The 12,965-nt window shown below is 33.7% G+C and overlaps 1 protein-coding gene across 1 annotated transcript in view; it reads left to right on the plus strand.

Annotated features, from left to right (window-relative positions):
• Positions 1–12,965, plus strand: part of EIF3E (eukaryotic translation initiation factor 3 subunit E) — a 55,290-nt gene that overhangs the window by 19,117 nt on the left and 23,208 nt on the right. The window contains exons 6-7 of the mRNA XM_066264629.1: positions 1,941–2,066; positions 2,989–3,113. Of these exons, the coding sequence (XP_066120726.1) occupies positions 1,941–2,066; positions 2,989–3,113 (251 nt within the window). The remainder of the gene's footprint in view (positions 1–1,940; positions 2,067–2,988; positions 3,114–12,965) is intronic.

Below are 12,965 nucleotides of genomic sequence, written 5' to 3' on the forward strand. Positions count from 1 at the left end.
TCTTAAAGTTGATGGTATCTTAGATTCAATAAAACATTTTAATACTCAGGTTTCTGAGTATAATAATTTAATGTTTGTAAAGATCAAGTATTTTATTCTTTATAACCTGAACAATGATTTTATGGATATTTATAAATTAAGTTTTTAATTCCAGTGAGTTTTGACAAATGCATAAACCCATGCAACTACGATCAAGTCAAGATCAAGAATACCTCTTTTACCTCAGAAAGACCCCTGTGCCTTTGTGATCCCTGTGTCCTGCCTTGTCTCTGTTTATCCAGTGCTCTGCTCTTCATCCTTACATTAGCTTTTCCTGTGCTACAATTTCATATAGGTAGAACGATACATGTAGTAAGCTTGTGCCTGGCTTATTTGGACAAGTAGATATTTGAGATTCATTCATGTTCTTGTATCAGGAGTTTGTTTCTTTTATTGCTGAGTAGTATTCTATTCTGTGAATGTGCTACAATTTGATTATATATTCAGCTTTTGATGAATATTTGGATTATTTTGTTTTTGTCTATTATAAATAAAATTGTCATGAATATTCATAAAATAAGAACCAGTTGTTTCATGGATATGTACCCAAATTTAATTTACAAATTAAGTCTGTTATTTGCATGCTCTTAGAATTTGCTAAATACTGTTCATGACATTTGAGTTAGTCACTGCTGTCAAAGGAAGAACCTTAGTATAAGCAGTCTGAATTACATACTGCTGTCACCTTCATGGTATTCTGATCTCTTTCTATCTCACTGTCACTAGATAATCCATTTCCAGGGTTTTTATTATCTATCAAATGATGTTGTAATCCCCTTATGGGTATTATGTAGTTAGCTTGTACAGTAGCTGAGGTGGGTGCTGTTACTCTCCCCGTTTTATAGATGAGGAAGCTCAAGTTCAGATGGCTCAGCTCTTTTACTAAGGGGTAGAGCTGGAAATACCGGTGGTTGGATATCCAGTCCTGCTCATACAGTTTTATTTAACATGTAATTATATTATACTAATACTATTTTATAATTACACTACCGTGTAAGTGTTTCAGTGAAAAAATAAATGGAAAATTTTAACTTGGGGCATAGAAATGTACTCTTCTTCCTCCAGTACCCTCACTTCCTTCTGCTGCTTCAGCAAGGCTGATCAGTGCAGTCCTTCTGTCCAATCGTCTTGCCCTTTCGAGTGTCCTGTATTTAGCACAGTCTTTATAGGTGTTGTGGCTGTGTGACCTTCTTCCATCAGTGGCGAGAAGTAAGTTAGGCCTTGGTCCTCCTTTGTAGGTTAAGGCTGCAGTATCAAATTTATAGCTTTCATGATTTGAATTATAATTTTGGGCTAATTATACAGTCCATACATCAGTTCCTCCTCTGTAAAACGGAGGTAAAATATTATTATTTACCTTCTAGGGCTTTTTTGGAATAATATGAGAAAGCAAACATTTATTGCTCAGTACATACTCCTTTGATAATAATTGTTACTTATCAGTGGACCTTTATTTTATCTCTCCATAACCCCTTTTATTTGTGTCATGGAATTCTTTTGGTTTGGAAATAATTTCTCAAAATTGTAAGTTAGACCCAAATCTTGATTTTCCACTTCTTCACTCCAGTGATTTTAGCAGCAAATTGCCTCTGAATGTAATCGTTTCTAAAGTTTTAAGTGCCTAAATGTCATTAGTTGTGTATAAATTATCTGAAATGGCTTACACAAATACACTGGTGCTGTATCCTAGTTTTAAGTTATTCTTTATTTTCTTATCTAGGCTAAATATTAAAGACTTGAGTATTTTTAGGATATTAAGTTAAATGAAAGCTGTTTGAATAATTTTAAGCAGTGTGATTTAGTAAAGGCTTAAATACTTGGAGTTTTGGGTTGAGAACCACCAGTCTTTTAGTAGGCTAGGTGGTTATATTGGGTATAATTAATTATGATATCTTAAACAGGTTCCAGCAACAGATAGAAATGCTTTGAGTTCACTCTGGGGAAAACTGGCCTCTGAAATTTTAATGCAGAATTGGGATGCAGCCATGGAAGACCTTACGCGATTAAAAGAGACCATAGATAATAATGTAAGTTAAACATTTTTGGGGGATTCTCTGGAATTTCTATGTGTTCTTTCTTTACACTATCTGATAAGGAAAACTATGTCTACTTAGAAAAAGATACAAAGAAGAGAAACTAAACTAAAATGTTTAGATTAATCTTTATTTGATATGACATAAAAATCATAATGTGTTCATGGGTTGACTAGTTTTACTGAATTTCGTTTCTTTTGTCTCAGAAAATAATTCAGCTTTATTATTTTTTTATTAATTCAATTTCTTTAATAGTTCCAGACCTATTCAAATTATTTCTTGTGTTTTAGCAGATTATGTCTTTGAAATAAATATTTCATTTCATTTAGGTTTTCAAAGTTGTTGGCATAGAATTGTTTGTGTGTGTTGTTTTTTTTAAAATTAATTTTAATTTGTGTTTACATGGATTCAAGTGTCCTACGCAGTATAACGCCCTCACCCTCCAACCACCTGTCCCCCATTATACTCTCTTTGCCCTTCTCGCCCTTCCCTGTAGGATTTGCTCTTTAAGTTCTTTTTTATCTGTATCAGTGCAACTGTCACAATGCTGTTACTGACCCTACTATGGAAAGTCCTATCAGAGGATGACAGTTTTTAACTATAATGTCTAATAAAACTTATTTTGGAATGTGTAGTTCATTTCTTGCTTTTAAAATGTTTTCTGAAATGAGTTTAATTTATAGTCTGTACAAATGGTATAGTAGACCTTACTGACTGTCTGAAAACAAGGAAATTGGGAAATGTTGAGGATCGCGCAGAGTAGAGGTCCAGGGGATTAGACTTTGATCATAATGACCCTAGTGCATGCCTTTGAAGGTTCTGTTTTTAACTAAAATTCTGAGATGAGCAGTGTTTGTTACCTTACCTTGTTCTCATATATTAATATTTTCTATGTGTATATTTTTTAATCCTTTAGTCTGTGAGTTCTCCCCTCCAGTCTCTTCAGCAGCGAACATGGCTTATTCACTGGTCCCTGTTTGTTTTCTTCAACCACCCCAAAGGGCGTGATAATATAATTGATCTCTTCCTTTACCAGCCACAGTAAGTTAATTTTACTATATAATTTTGGTTTTAATTATATAAAATTATATAGGTATTTTAAAACTTAAAAATGTACTCTCATTAACATATGAATTTATTGCCATTTGTTTTCTTCATCTGTTAATTGAAAAAGCTTATATGTGGGAAGACCACTTTTTAAATTATATAAATGTCTAACCATTATGCTATATACCTGAGACTAATAAAATATAATATTGAATGTCAACTGTAATTGAAAAAATGAAAACTTTATAAAGGGTAAAAAAAAAAAAAAGAAAAAGCTTATCTATTACTCTGGAGGAATTATTTGATAAAAATATACTCTAAACCCTCAAAAGTGCTTTTTAAATTTGATCCCTGTGCCAGCAGCATAAATATCATGCAGAAAGAATCTTAGGTCTTCCCCTAGAAACACTAAGCAGAAGCTGCACTTTAACAAGGTCCTAGGTAATCCATCTATGCATTAAAACTTTCAAATTAAGGCTCTAGGCCATATTATTTGTAAGTAATATATACATCTTAGGAAAATCCCTTTTATGGTGCTGGGAAAACTGGAAAGCCACATGCAAAAGAATGAAACTGGACTACAGTCTCTCCCCCTGTACAAAAATTAACTTAAAATGGATCAAAGATCTAAACATAAGACCTGAAACAAGTACATAGAAGAAGACATAGGTACTCAACTCATGGACCTGGGTTTTAAAGAGCATTTTATGAATTTGACTCCAATGGCAAGAGAAGTGAAGGCAAAAATTAATGAATGGGACTACATCAGACTAAGAAGTTTTTGCTCAGCAAGAGAAACTGATAACAAAATAAACAGAAAGCCAACTAAATGGGAAATGATATTTTCAAACAACAGCTCAGATAAGGGCCTAATATCCAAAATATACAAAGAACTCATAAAACTCAACAACAAACAAACAAACAATCCCATAAAAAAATGGGAAGAGGATATGAACAGACACTTCTCCCAGGAAGAAATACAAATGGCCAACAGATATATGAAAAGATGCTCATCTTCTTTAGCTATTAGAGAAATGCAAATCAAAACGGCAATGAGATACCACCTCACACCTGTTCGATTAGCTATTATTAGCAAGACAGGTAATAGCAAATGTTGGAGAGGCTGTGGAGAAAAAGGAACCCTCATCCACTGTTGGTGGGAATGTAAAGTAGTACAACCATTATGGAAGAAAGTATGGTGGTTCCTCAAAAAACTGAAAATAGAACTACCTTATGACCCAGCAATCCCTCTACTGGGTATATATCCCCAAAACTCAGAAACATTGATACGTAAAGACACATGCAGCCCCATGTTTATTGCAGCATTGTTCACAGTGGCCAGGACATGGAAACAACCAAAAAGCCCGTCAATAGATGACTGGATAAAGAAGATGTGGCACATATACACTATGGAATACTATTCAGCCATAAGAAATGATGACATCGGAACATTTACAGCAAAATGGTGGGATCTTGATAACATGATACGAAGCGAAATAAGTAAATCAGAAAAAACCAGGAACTGCATTATTCCATACGTAGGTGGGACATAAAAGTGAAACTGAGAGACATTGATAAGGGTGTGGTGGTTACGGGGGGGAGGGGGGAATGGGAGAGGGAAAGGGGGAGGGGGAGGGGCACAGAGAGAACAAGATAGAGGGTGACAGAGGACAATCTGACTTTGGGTGATGGGTATGCAACATGATTGAACGACAAGATACTCTGGACTTGTTATCTTTGAATATATGTATCCTGGTTTATTGATGTCACCCCATTAAAAAAAATAAAATTATTAAAAAAAAAAAAGAAAATCCCTTTTATATCATCTTTGCTTGATCATCTAGCTTTTGGTGGTAAGAAATTTTACTGCTTTTTTTTAAGCTAAAAATCATTTTTAAATATATATTCTTCCAATTGAGATCAATGCCTCTGAATCTTGTGCTCATTATTTCTTATTTAGTTGGAACAACAGAAAGCAGGTTTGCTTTATGAAAATACTTAAGATATTTGAGGATAATTTTTTGTAATCTCTCCTTCCTTCATGCTAAATGTCTGGTTTTATAGAGCAACAGTTTTTCAGATTCTTTATAGAACAACAGTTTTTCAGATTTTAGAGAGAAAGATAACGACCTGTTCCACTTTATTTATGCATTCATTGATTGACTCTTGTATGTGCCCTGACTGATCATCACCCTCAACCTTGGCATATCCATAGCCTTCTTAAAATCTGGATCTTTAAAATTAAAACTGTCTTCTAGAATTATTAGAGCTAAGCTTTATAGATTACAATGGCAGTATTTTTGCCTGCATTCCAGTGTTAAATTCCATACTTGGTTTTCATTCAGTCAGTTGTGAAGAATATGAAGAAAACCTAGCCTCAGACATAAATAGTAGTTGGAAAAGACAGGTGCTTTTAAACAGCCTTTTCAGGTCATTGTGAATATTCTTTCTAATAATGAACCAAAACTCTACAAGTAGTAGTTTCATAAAGGTTACTGTAATGTGGAATCTGAAATCACATTCATTTTTGGTTTCTAAGTGATACTATTATTCTCAAATATATTGGTTGGCCTTGCACACTTCAAGTAGCTCTTTTATCCATGCATGACATGCATTGGTTTTTTTAGAAAATACTAGTTCAGTGAGTTATACAGATGTTCCAGATATGTTGACATTATATAATACCAAAAAATCACATTCATTAATATCACTACTAATCCTATTAGAAGAGGCTTTAAGGTATTGAAAAATAGTCAAGCTCTAGGTGACATACACAAATTTTCCAAAATTCTATTTTTTAAAGCTCTAATTTTATCACATCTTTTATTTGAAAGGTAGGCTCACTTCATTTTCTAGAATGTATCTTCCAAATACCCAAATATAAATAGATTTGGTGGGAAAAGCAGCTAGTTCAGTTTGCAACTAACTCAGTCATACAAGTGCTTTTCAAATTAAGAACCATGGCACTAAAGTATATAGCAGAAGAGCTTTGTATATACTTTCCATTTAGTCATACAGAATAGTTAAGATTAGTATGCAAAGATTTGAATTTTTAAAAATTAATACTTTGTACTGCCTAATCAAGGACACTTAATTGAAGTGTTTGTAAAACAGTAAAAGTGTATCAGTGCAAAATGACTGAATATTTGTATAGTATGATGGCACTATTTTTATTTGTGCTAAGGTTACCAGAAGATTTTGTTTGTTTCTTTATAACTCACTGATTTTTAGTAACTTGACTAAGTGCTGCAGCAATCAACATAAATCAGTTTTTGAGCATTTTTATCCACCCAGAAGAGCCCTCATGCCTACAAAACTATTTATTGTTTTTATAACAGAAACAACCTGTTAGAAAAATATGGAAAACTACCCAATAGTAGTATCACAGCTTTCAGTTTCCACCAAAATACTGTGCTTACTGTTTTTACTTGTCATAAGGTCAGGTTACCGTTCTATTTTCTTCCTCATTAGTAATGTCTTCATGGCTTATTTTGATTTTTGTGTGATTCTAGCTTTATTCATATGAGAATACACCCAGTTGGTTTGACAGATCATTGTTTCATGCATTTTCCTGGATTGCCTATTCTTTAAGTAGAGTAGTAGTCACATAGCTTGTAATTTGCATTTGTATGTCTACAATCATGTCTTTTAAATTGAATTTATTGGGGTGACATTGGCTAACAAAACCATACAGGTTTTAGGTGTACAATTCTATAATTCATCATCTGTATATTATATTTTGTGTTTGCCACCCAATTAGTTTGTTTTTCAGTTGTCTCTGATAGAAATTTAATTTAATAAGTGTCATATTCTTCCAGTAATACAATTTAATGTGGTTCAGAGTTAAATTGGTAATTTATGTAAATTGTGATTACAGGGTTTTTTTTTTAATATAAAAGTACATTGGAGATAAATTATACTTTTTTCCTTGAAGTGAAAGTTTAGATACAGGTGCAGGTTAAAGTCTCTTTCATCATATATATTACCATTTCTGCCATAATTTATTCTGAATCTAAAATGGAGATGATTTACACATTTGAAAAATGTTGACCTTTTACGTGTAACATAATATGTAAGATAAGGTATCAGGTGTAAGATAGAGCAGTGTTCGTAGGCTATTAGAGATGAGGCTTGGCTACCAAATACAGATGTTTTTAGGGAAAAGAATGCAGTTGTAATGCAATGCCTTAGTTACTCTCCAGTTAAAAAAAATGATTTCAAGTTCAGTTAGCACAAGAGTGTTTGTTTTCTAAATAAATTCAAGTTTTATTAGATAGTATCCAGAATTTATCCTGACTGACCTCTCTCCCTTTTTTTCCCTTGTATAAATATTTTCTAACTTTTCCTGATTCTTTTGATGGCAGGTATTTTACCTGCTCTAGCTCAGGATGACCTCGAAGGTTCCCCTCTAAAAATTCTTTCTCTGAAGTTCTACGAAGTGTTCTCCCTTTTTTGTTCTTTTAATTTGTCTTTCATGAAATGCCCTTTTCTTTGTACCTATCCAAATCTGCCTGTTTTTTAAACTTTAGTTCAGGTTTACTTTCTTTATATTATATCTACCATATATTTGGCATTTAATTATGTAAAGCTTTTAAAATAAAAAATTTATTATTGCCCTTCCCTGTCTGCCAATGAAATTATGTGTATTTGAGAATTTTTATTCTTTATATTCTTATATCCTGCACATGATACATAAATACTTAAATATTTTTTGGGGGGGCATATATTGTCTTATCCTTTGATTATTAAATCTTCTGGCTTGTAATTAGGAAAGTGTAGAAAAACTTCCATAAAATTGTACAGTTGGAGCTATAGAGAAGAAATAAACTAAAAAAATTGTCTGACCTATCATATTATAACTTCAGAGCACAGTAAATACTGCAGTTTTTATTTGAAAGAAAAAATAAAATTAGATTTCAAAAATAGGGTCATTATAACCTCTATTCTTACATGGTTTGTGACCCAAACAAATAATTCCAAAATAGTATAGGAGCATATTTAAGTATGTTCTAAATACACTGTAGGTGTAAAGCTATCAGTGAGACCTGGTAAAGTTAGAAGAGCCCAATGAAGACGAAAAATGATCTGGCCTTTAAATTCAGATGACAGTGAAGAAAAGAGATGATAAAGAGAATTAGAATAAAAGAGCACAGTGGCCATATGTAAGCTATTAGCCACATGATTTGCTTGTATTTGAACTAAATATATAGTTAATGATCCTATCAGAATGTGAACTGAGATAACTCCACAGAATCACCCTTGATCCTCACTTTTTCTATGTATATACATAAATGCGTGCATACATACATACATGGGAAAGATCACTTTTGCCATAGAAGGTAAGGAGTCCCTGCTATGTTTAGAAGTCAGGAGTCATGTTAATGCTGTATCCAGGGGTCTGCAAACTATGGACCATGAACTAATAAATCTGGCCTACTGCCTTTTTTCTTATGGCTTGCAATTTAAGAGTGGCTTTTACATTTTAAATAGCCGGGGGAAATGCAAAGAATATTTTGTGACGTGAAAACTACATGAAATTAAAGTTTTAGTGTCTATAAATTTTTATTGGAACATGGTCACATTCATTATTCTATATGTAGTGGTCATACCTTACTCGTGGGCAGTATGTTCCAGGACCCCCTAGTGAATACCTGAAATCATAGGTAGTATTGAACTCCATATATGACTCTGTGTTTCCCTATATATACATACCTATGATAGAGTTTAATTTATAAATTCGGTAAAGTCAGATTAATAACGATAATAAAACAGTTATAACAATATATGTAATAAAAGTTATGTGAATGCCTTTGGGTCCATTATTAAGTAAAACGGGTTACTTGAACACAAGCACTGCAGTTCCACAATAGTGGATCTGGTAACTGAGATGACTACTAGTTGGCTAATGGGCAGGTAGTGTTTACATACAGTGGAAGGCAAGAGTAGGCTTACAGTTGTGAGTAACGAAGCAATTCTGGTATTATTAGTCGTGTTTTTATATGAACAACTAACCCTTTTGCCCATCCCTGTATACAGTGTGGGCTTGCTGGACAAAGAGATGACTCACTTTCTGAACAGGAGAGAGCATGGCAGCATGAGCTTTCATCACGCTACTTAGAACAGTGTGCAATTTCAAACTTACAAGTTGTTTATTTCTGAAATATTTTATTTAATACTTTTGGATGTGGTTGACCACAGGTAACTGGAATGTTCAAACCAAAGTCACAGCTAAGGGGAGACTATTGTATTCTTTTTGGCAGCTTTTGAACTACTATATTTATGGCAGGGTTGAGGTGTTGTGACAGAGACCACTCTCCTTGCCTCACATTGCTACTTTGTGCACCATGAATCCCAGTGATGCTGTTTCAAATGCAATTTATCACCATACCGCAACGTTTTGCTCTTTTTATTACCAGTGCATACACATGTCAAAAGAACTAGAGAATAGTGTACTTCAAATGTGCTTTTAAGGCACAGTGGGGTGGGAATTAAGTTTTGAATCAAATTAGAAAGCAAAGCATTGAATTTACACTATAGGCATGCTAAAAAAATACAGTATACATCCACATTACCAGACTGTAAGCACTCAGTATAGTATTCCCACTAATAGCAAAGCACCTGTCGGAAAAATCAGAAAATTTGAAACAATGTTTTATCAGTGGAATTTCCTCACCAAAAAAAAAAATTATGAAATTGAGGCTATAGCAAAATTAAATTAGAAAAAAATTTGTTGATTTGGAAAAAGGAAGGGAAGGGGAAGGAGGGGGCTAAAGGGGGGGCACATTAACTCAGTCCACTAAGTTGTTCCATTTAGTTGTATATTTATTGATTGCTTCTCATACGTGCCCTGATTGGGGATTGAACCTGTGACCTCAGCATGCTGGGAAAATGTTTTACCCACTGAGCCACCCAGCAGGGCAAAAATAAGTTTCTGAGTGGCTCTTTTGTTAGCCAAGTATGGAAAGACATTTACCAGTGGTGATTTTGTTTTCATGTCAATTGCAGCAAAGAAATGTGTCTAGAAATAATAAACTTGTTTAAAACTATTAGCCTTTGGTGAGAACAGTTTTAGGGTTAAAGATATTGGGAGCAACATCAACAGTCAATAAAAACCAACATAGATGATTTTAGGGGTTTTCCTGGGCTCTTGATAAGACGATAGATAGATGCTCCCAGTATGGCTTGTTTGTTTATTTGAGGAATCTGGTGGATCTGAAGTGACTGAAGACTATGTCTGTGGAGCAATTACAGGTGAAAATAAATATCTTCAAAGTTGAGAAGGGCAGCCTGAAGTGGAATCTGCTAAGTTTTGCTAAAACTTTTGTTGGTAAATACGGAGGAGAAAAAGGTTAATTGGACAAATTGACAAAGTTTGTGAAAAAGTGAGGTGTTCAGAGCTTATGGTTATTGATTGTATTATATGTCACCGTTACTTTGTGGAAGATACTTGCATTTACGGTGTATTATTGAACCAAATAAGCTCACTCCACAGTGAGCTTATTTGCTCTTGTGGAGTTAACTGTTACCAGTTCATGAACTTTTGTAAGAAATAGAAATAGACTGTATTGAATTTTCCTACACCACAGTAGGATGGCTTCGCAATGACAAAGTTTAATTGTAATATTTTTGAACTTGAGGTGAGATTGGAATTTTACCGAACAAGAAACAATGCCCTCAACCACTGTCATGTCCTGAATGGCTCTGGAAATTAACTTTTGCTGTAGCTTAAATAATGTTTCTTTATTAAAATTAAACCAAAAATTAACAAAGCGAAATAGTACATATATGCAAAACTTAAACTGCAGTAGTTATTTTGATGACAACTAACACAGTATGGATCACAAGTGATGTCAGCCGCTTTATATCTGTTTTGTTCTTTCAAAAGTTAAAAGTAAATGAGACCTTCATTTCCCCATGGATTTGCAGAAGATATATTTTTTTGAGCTCAAAATACAGACATTTTTAGACTTTATCATAATTACAAAGGAAATTTCCGTATTTCAAAATTATTTAATTGTGCAGTTGGATTGGAAGTGATTCATCTGCATTATAATGATAGGTTTAAAAGGCAGTGTCAAAAGAAGCATTTAGTAGAATTTTATAAATTCTTGCCAGATGACAAATATGCTAAATTAAAGTCATTTTTGTCGATTGATATCAGTAGTTCGTGGTACTGGTGTGCAGAAAAAACATTTTTAAAAATTAAATGTGTAAAATCTTATAGATCAGGATTATGAGAAAAACATTTGCAATAATTTTTAATGATAGGACTCCCTAAATTTTGAACCCAATTAAATAAAGTTATCCCCAATAAAGAAATTTAATTCTTCTCATTAGATCTGTATTAAAAATTTTGCTATACACCTGTTAAATTTTTTACTTTTATCAGTAAAGTATTTTAGGAATTTATTTTCTTTTTATATAACTACCTCATAATGTTCCCAGTTTTTTGCCTCTTGGTGTGCAAACCCTAAAGTCTTCATTATCTGGCCCTTTACATACATTTTGCTAATTCTGCCATACACTCACAGAATAAGAGATGATTTCTCAAGGAAGTCATCCCCAAAAATGAAGATCTGTGTGATGCAGTGATACAAAGTTAGGATAAGTAAATAAATGTTTAACATCATATTCAATGAACTTAGTAGTTTTTTATTTTATATGAATAAATTTATAAATGAGTTTCATAAATACCTACTAAAATTGCCTACTTCAAAATTGATATTAAGAAAAACAAGTATGTTTTTCTGAACTTAATATGTGAGCTCTCTGGCAAGAGTATAGACAAATAATTGTTCTGAACCAATAGAGTAGTTTTAAAATTTTTTGCCTGAATCTCAGTCTTAATTTTTGAGATATAAGACTTTTAGCTGATTTGTTTAGTTATTTTTCCTAGAAATTGTTTTATTCTTGAAAAAGTGTTGATTCTTTTTATACCCTGTCTTGTTTAGAGGGGAGTTAAGGGGGGGGGGTGGCACCGAGTTGGACTAGGTATTGTATTGAGATGTCAGATTCTAGGGTCCTCTAAAGGACTCAAACAACATTTTATGGGGAACCTACCATAATGAAATATAATGATTTATTAATATCATAGTCTGGGGCAACTTCGAAGATGAGGTATCTGAGCTTGACCTTGAAAGATGGCTTGAATTTAGGTTTCAGAGGTTTGTATTTAGGAGAGCCATCATGTGGAGTGAGCTGTAAGTCAGGAAAGCAGGAAGCAGTTAGTGATGGTAGGATGGGGGATGGAGTTGGATGGGTACTTTCGGGCTTGACTATGCAGCTAAGAGAAACGGGCTTATGGACAGATATTTCCACGCTTGTCTTGTGCTGGGCATTGTGGCGCTCTTTAAGGAAACTTGAGCAGGAGAAATAAAGGGTAAACACCATATGACAGAAGGTGGCCCTCATCAGAAGAGCAGGATTTGCTAAATAGTAGCCAAGGCCAAGTTGACATTTGTGTAAAATCTAGTCCTTCTTTTCTAATTCCGTGCACTACGAATTTGACCGGAGCCCTGTAAAACTGTAACAGTGTCTTTCCCCTCGTAGTTTCTAGTCTTTAATTTCCTGAATACTTTTAATTTGTGTATCTGATTTTCTGATTGTGATGTGATTTGCCTATAGGCGTTCTTTACACATTTGTTTTAATAGGTGAATGACTAAAAGTCATAATTTAGCAGCCTTTTATTATTTTTAAGATTTTATTCATTGATTTTACAGAGAGAGGAACAAGAAGTATCACTTCATTTGTTCATTGATTGCTTGTCACATGAGCTTTGACCGGGTAAGCCCAGGCCTTCCAGGCAGTGGCCTCAGCATTCCAGATTGATGCTGTAGCCACTGGGC

The sequence above is a fragment of the Saccopteryx bilineata genome, chromosome 3 (assembly GCF_036850765.1).
Source record: "Saccopteryx bilineata isolate mSacBil1 chromosome 3, mSacBil1_pri_phased_curated, whole genome shotgun sequence".
NCBI classification, from domain to species: Eukaryota; Metazoa; Chordata; class Mammalia; order Chiroptera; family Emballonuridae; genus Saccopteryx; species Saccopteryx bilineata.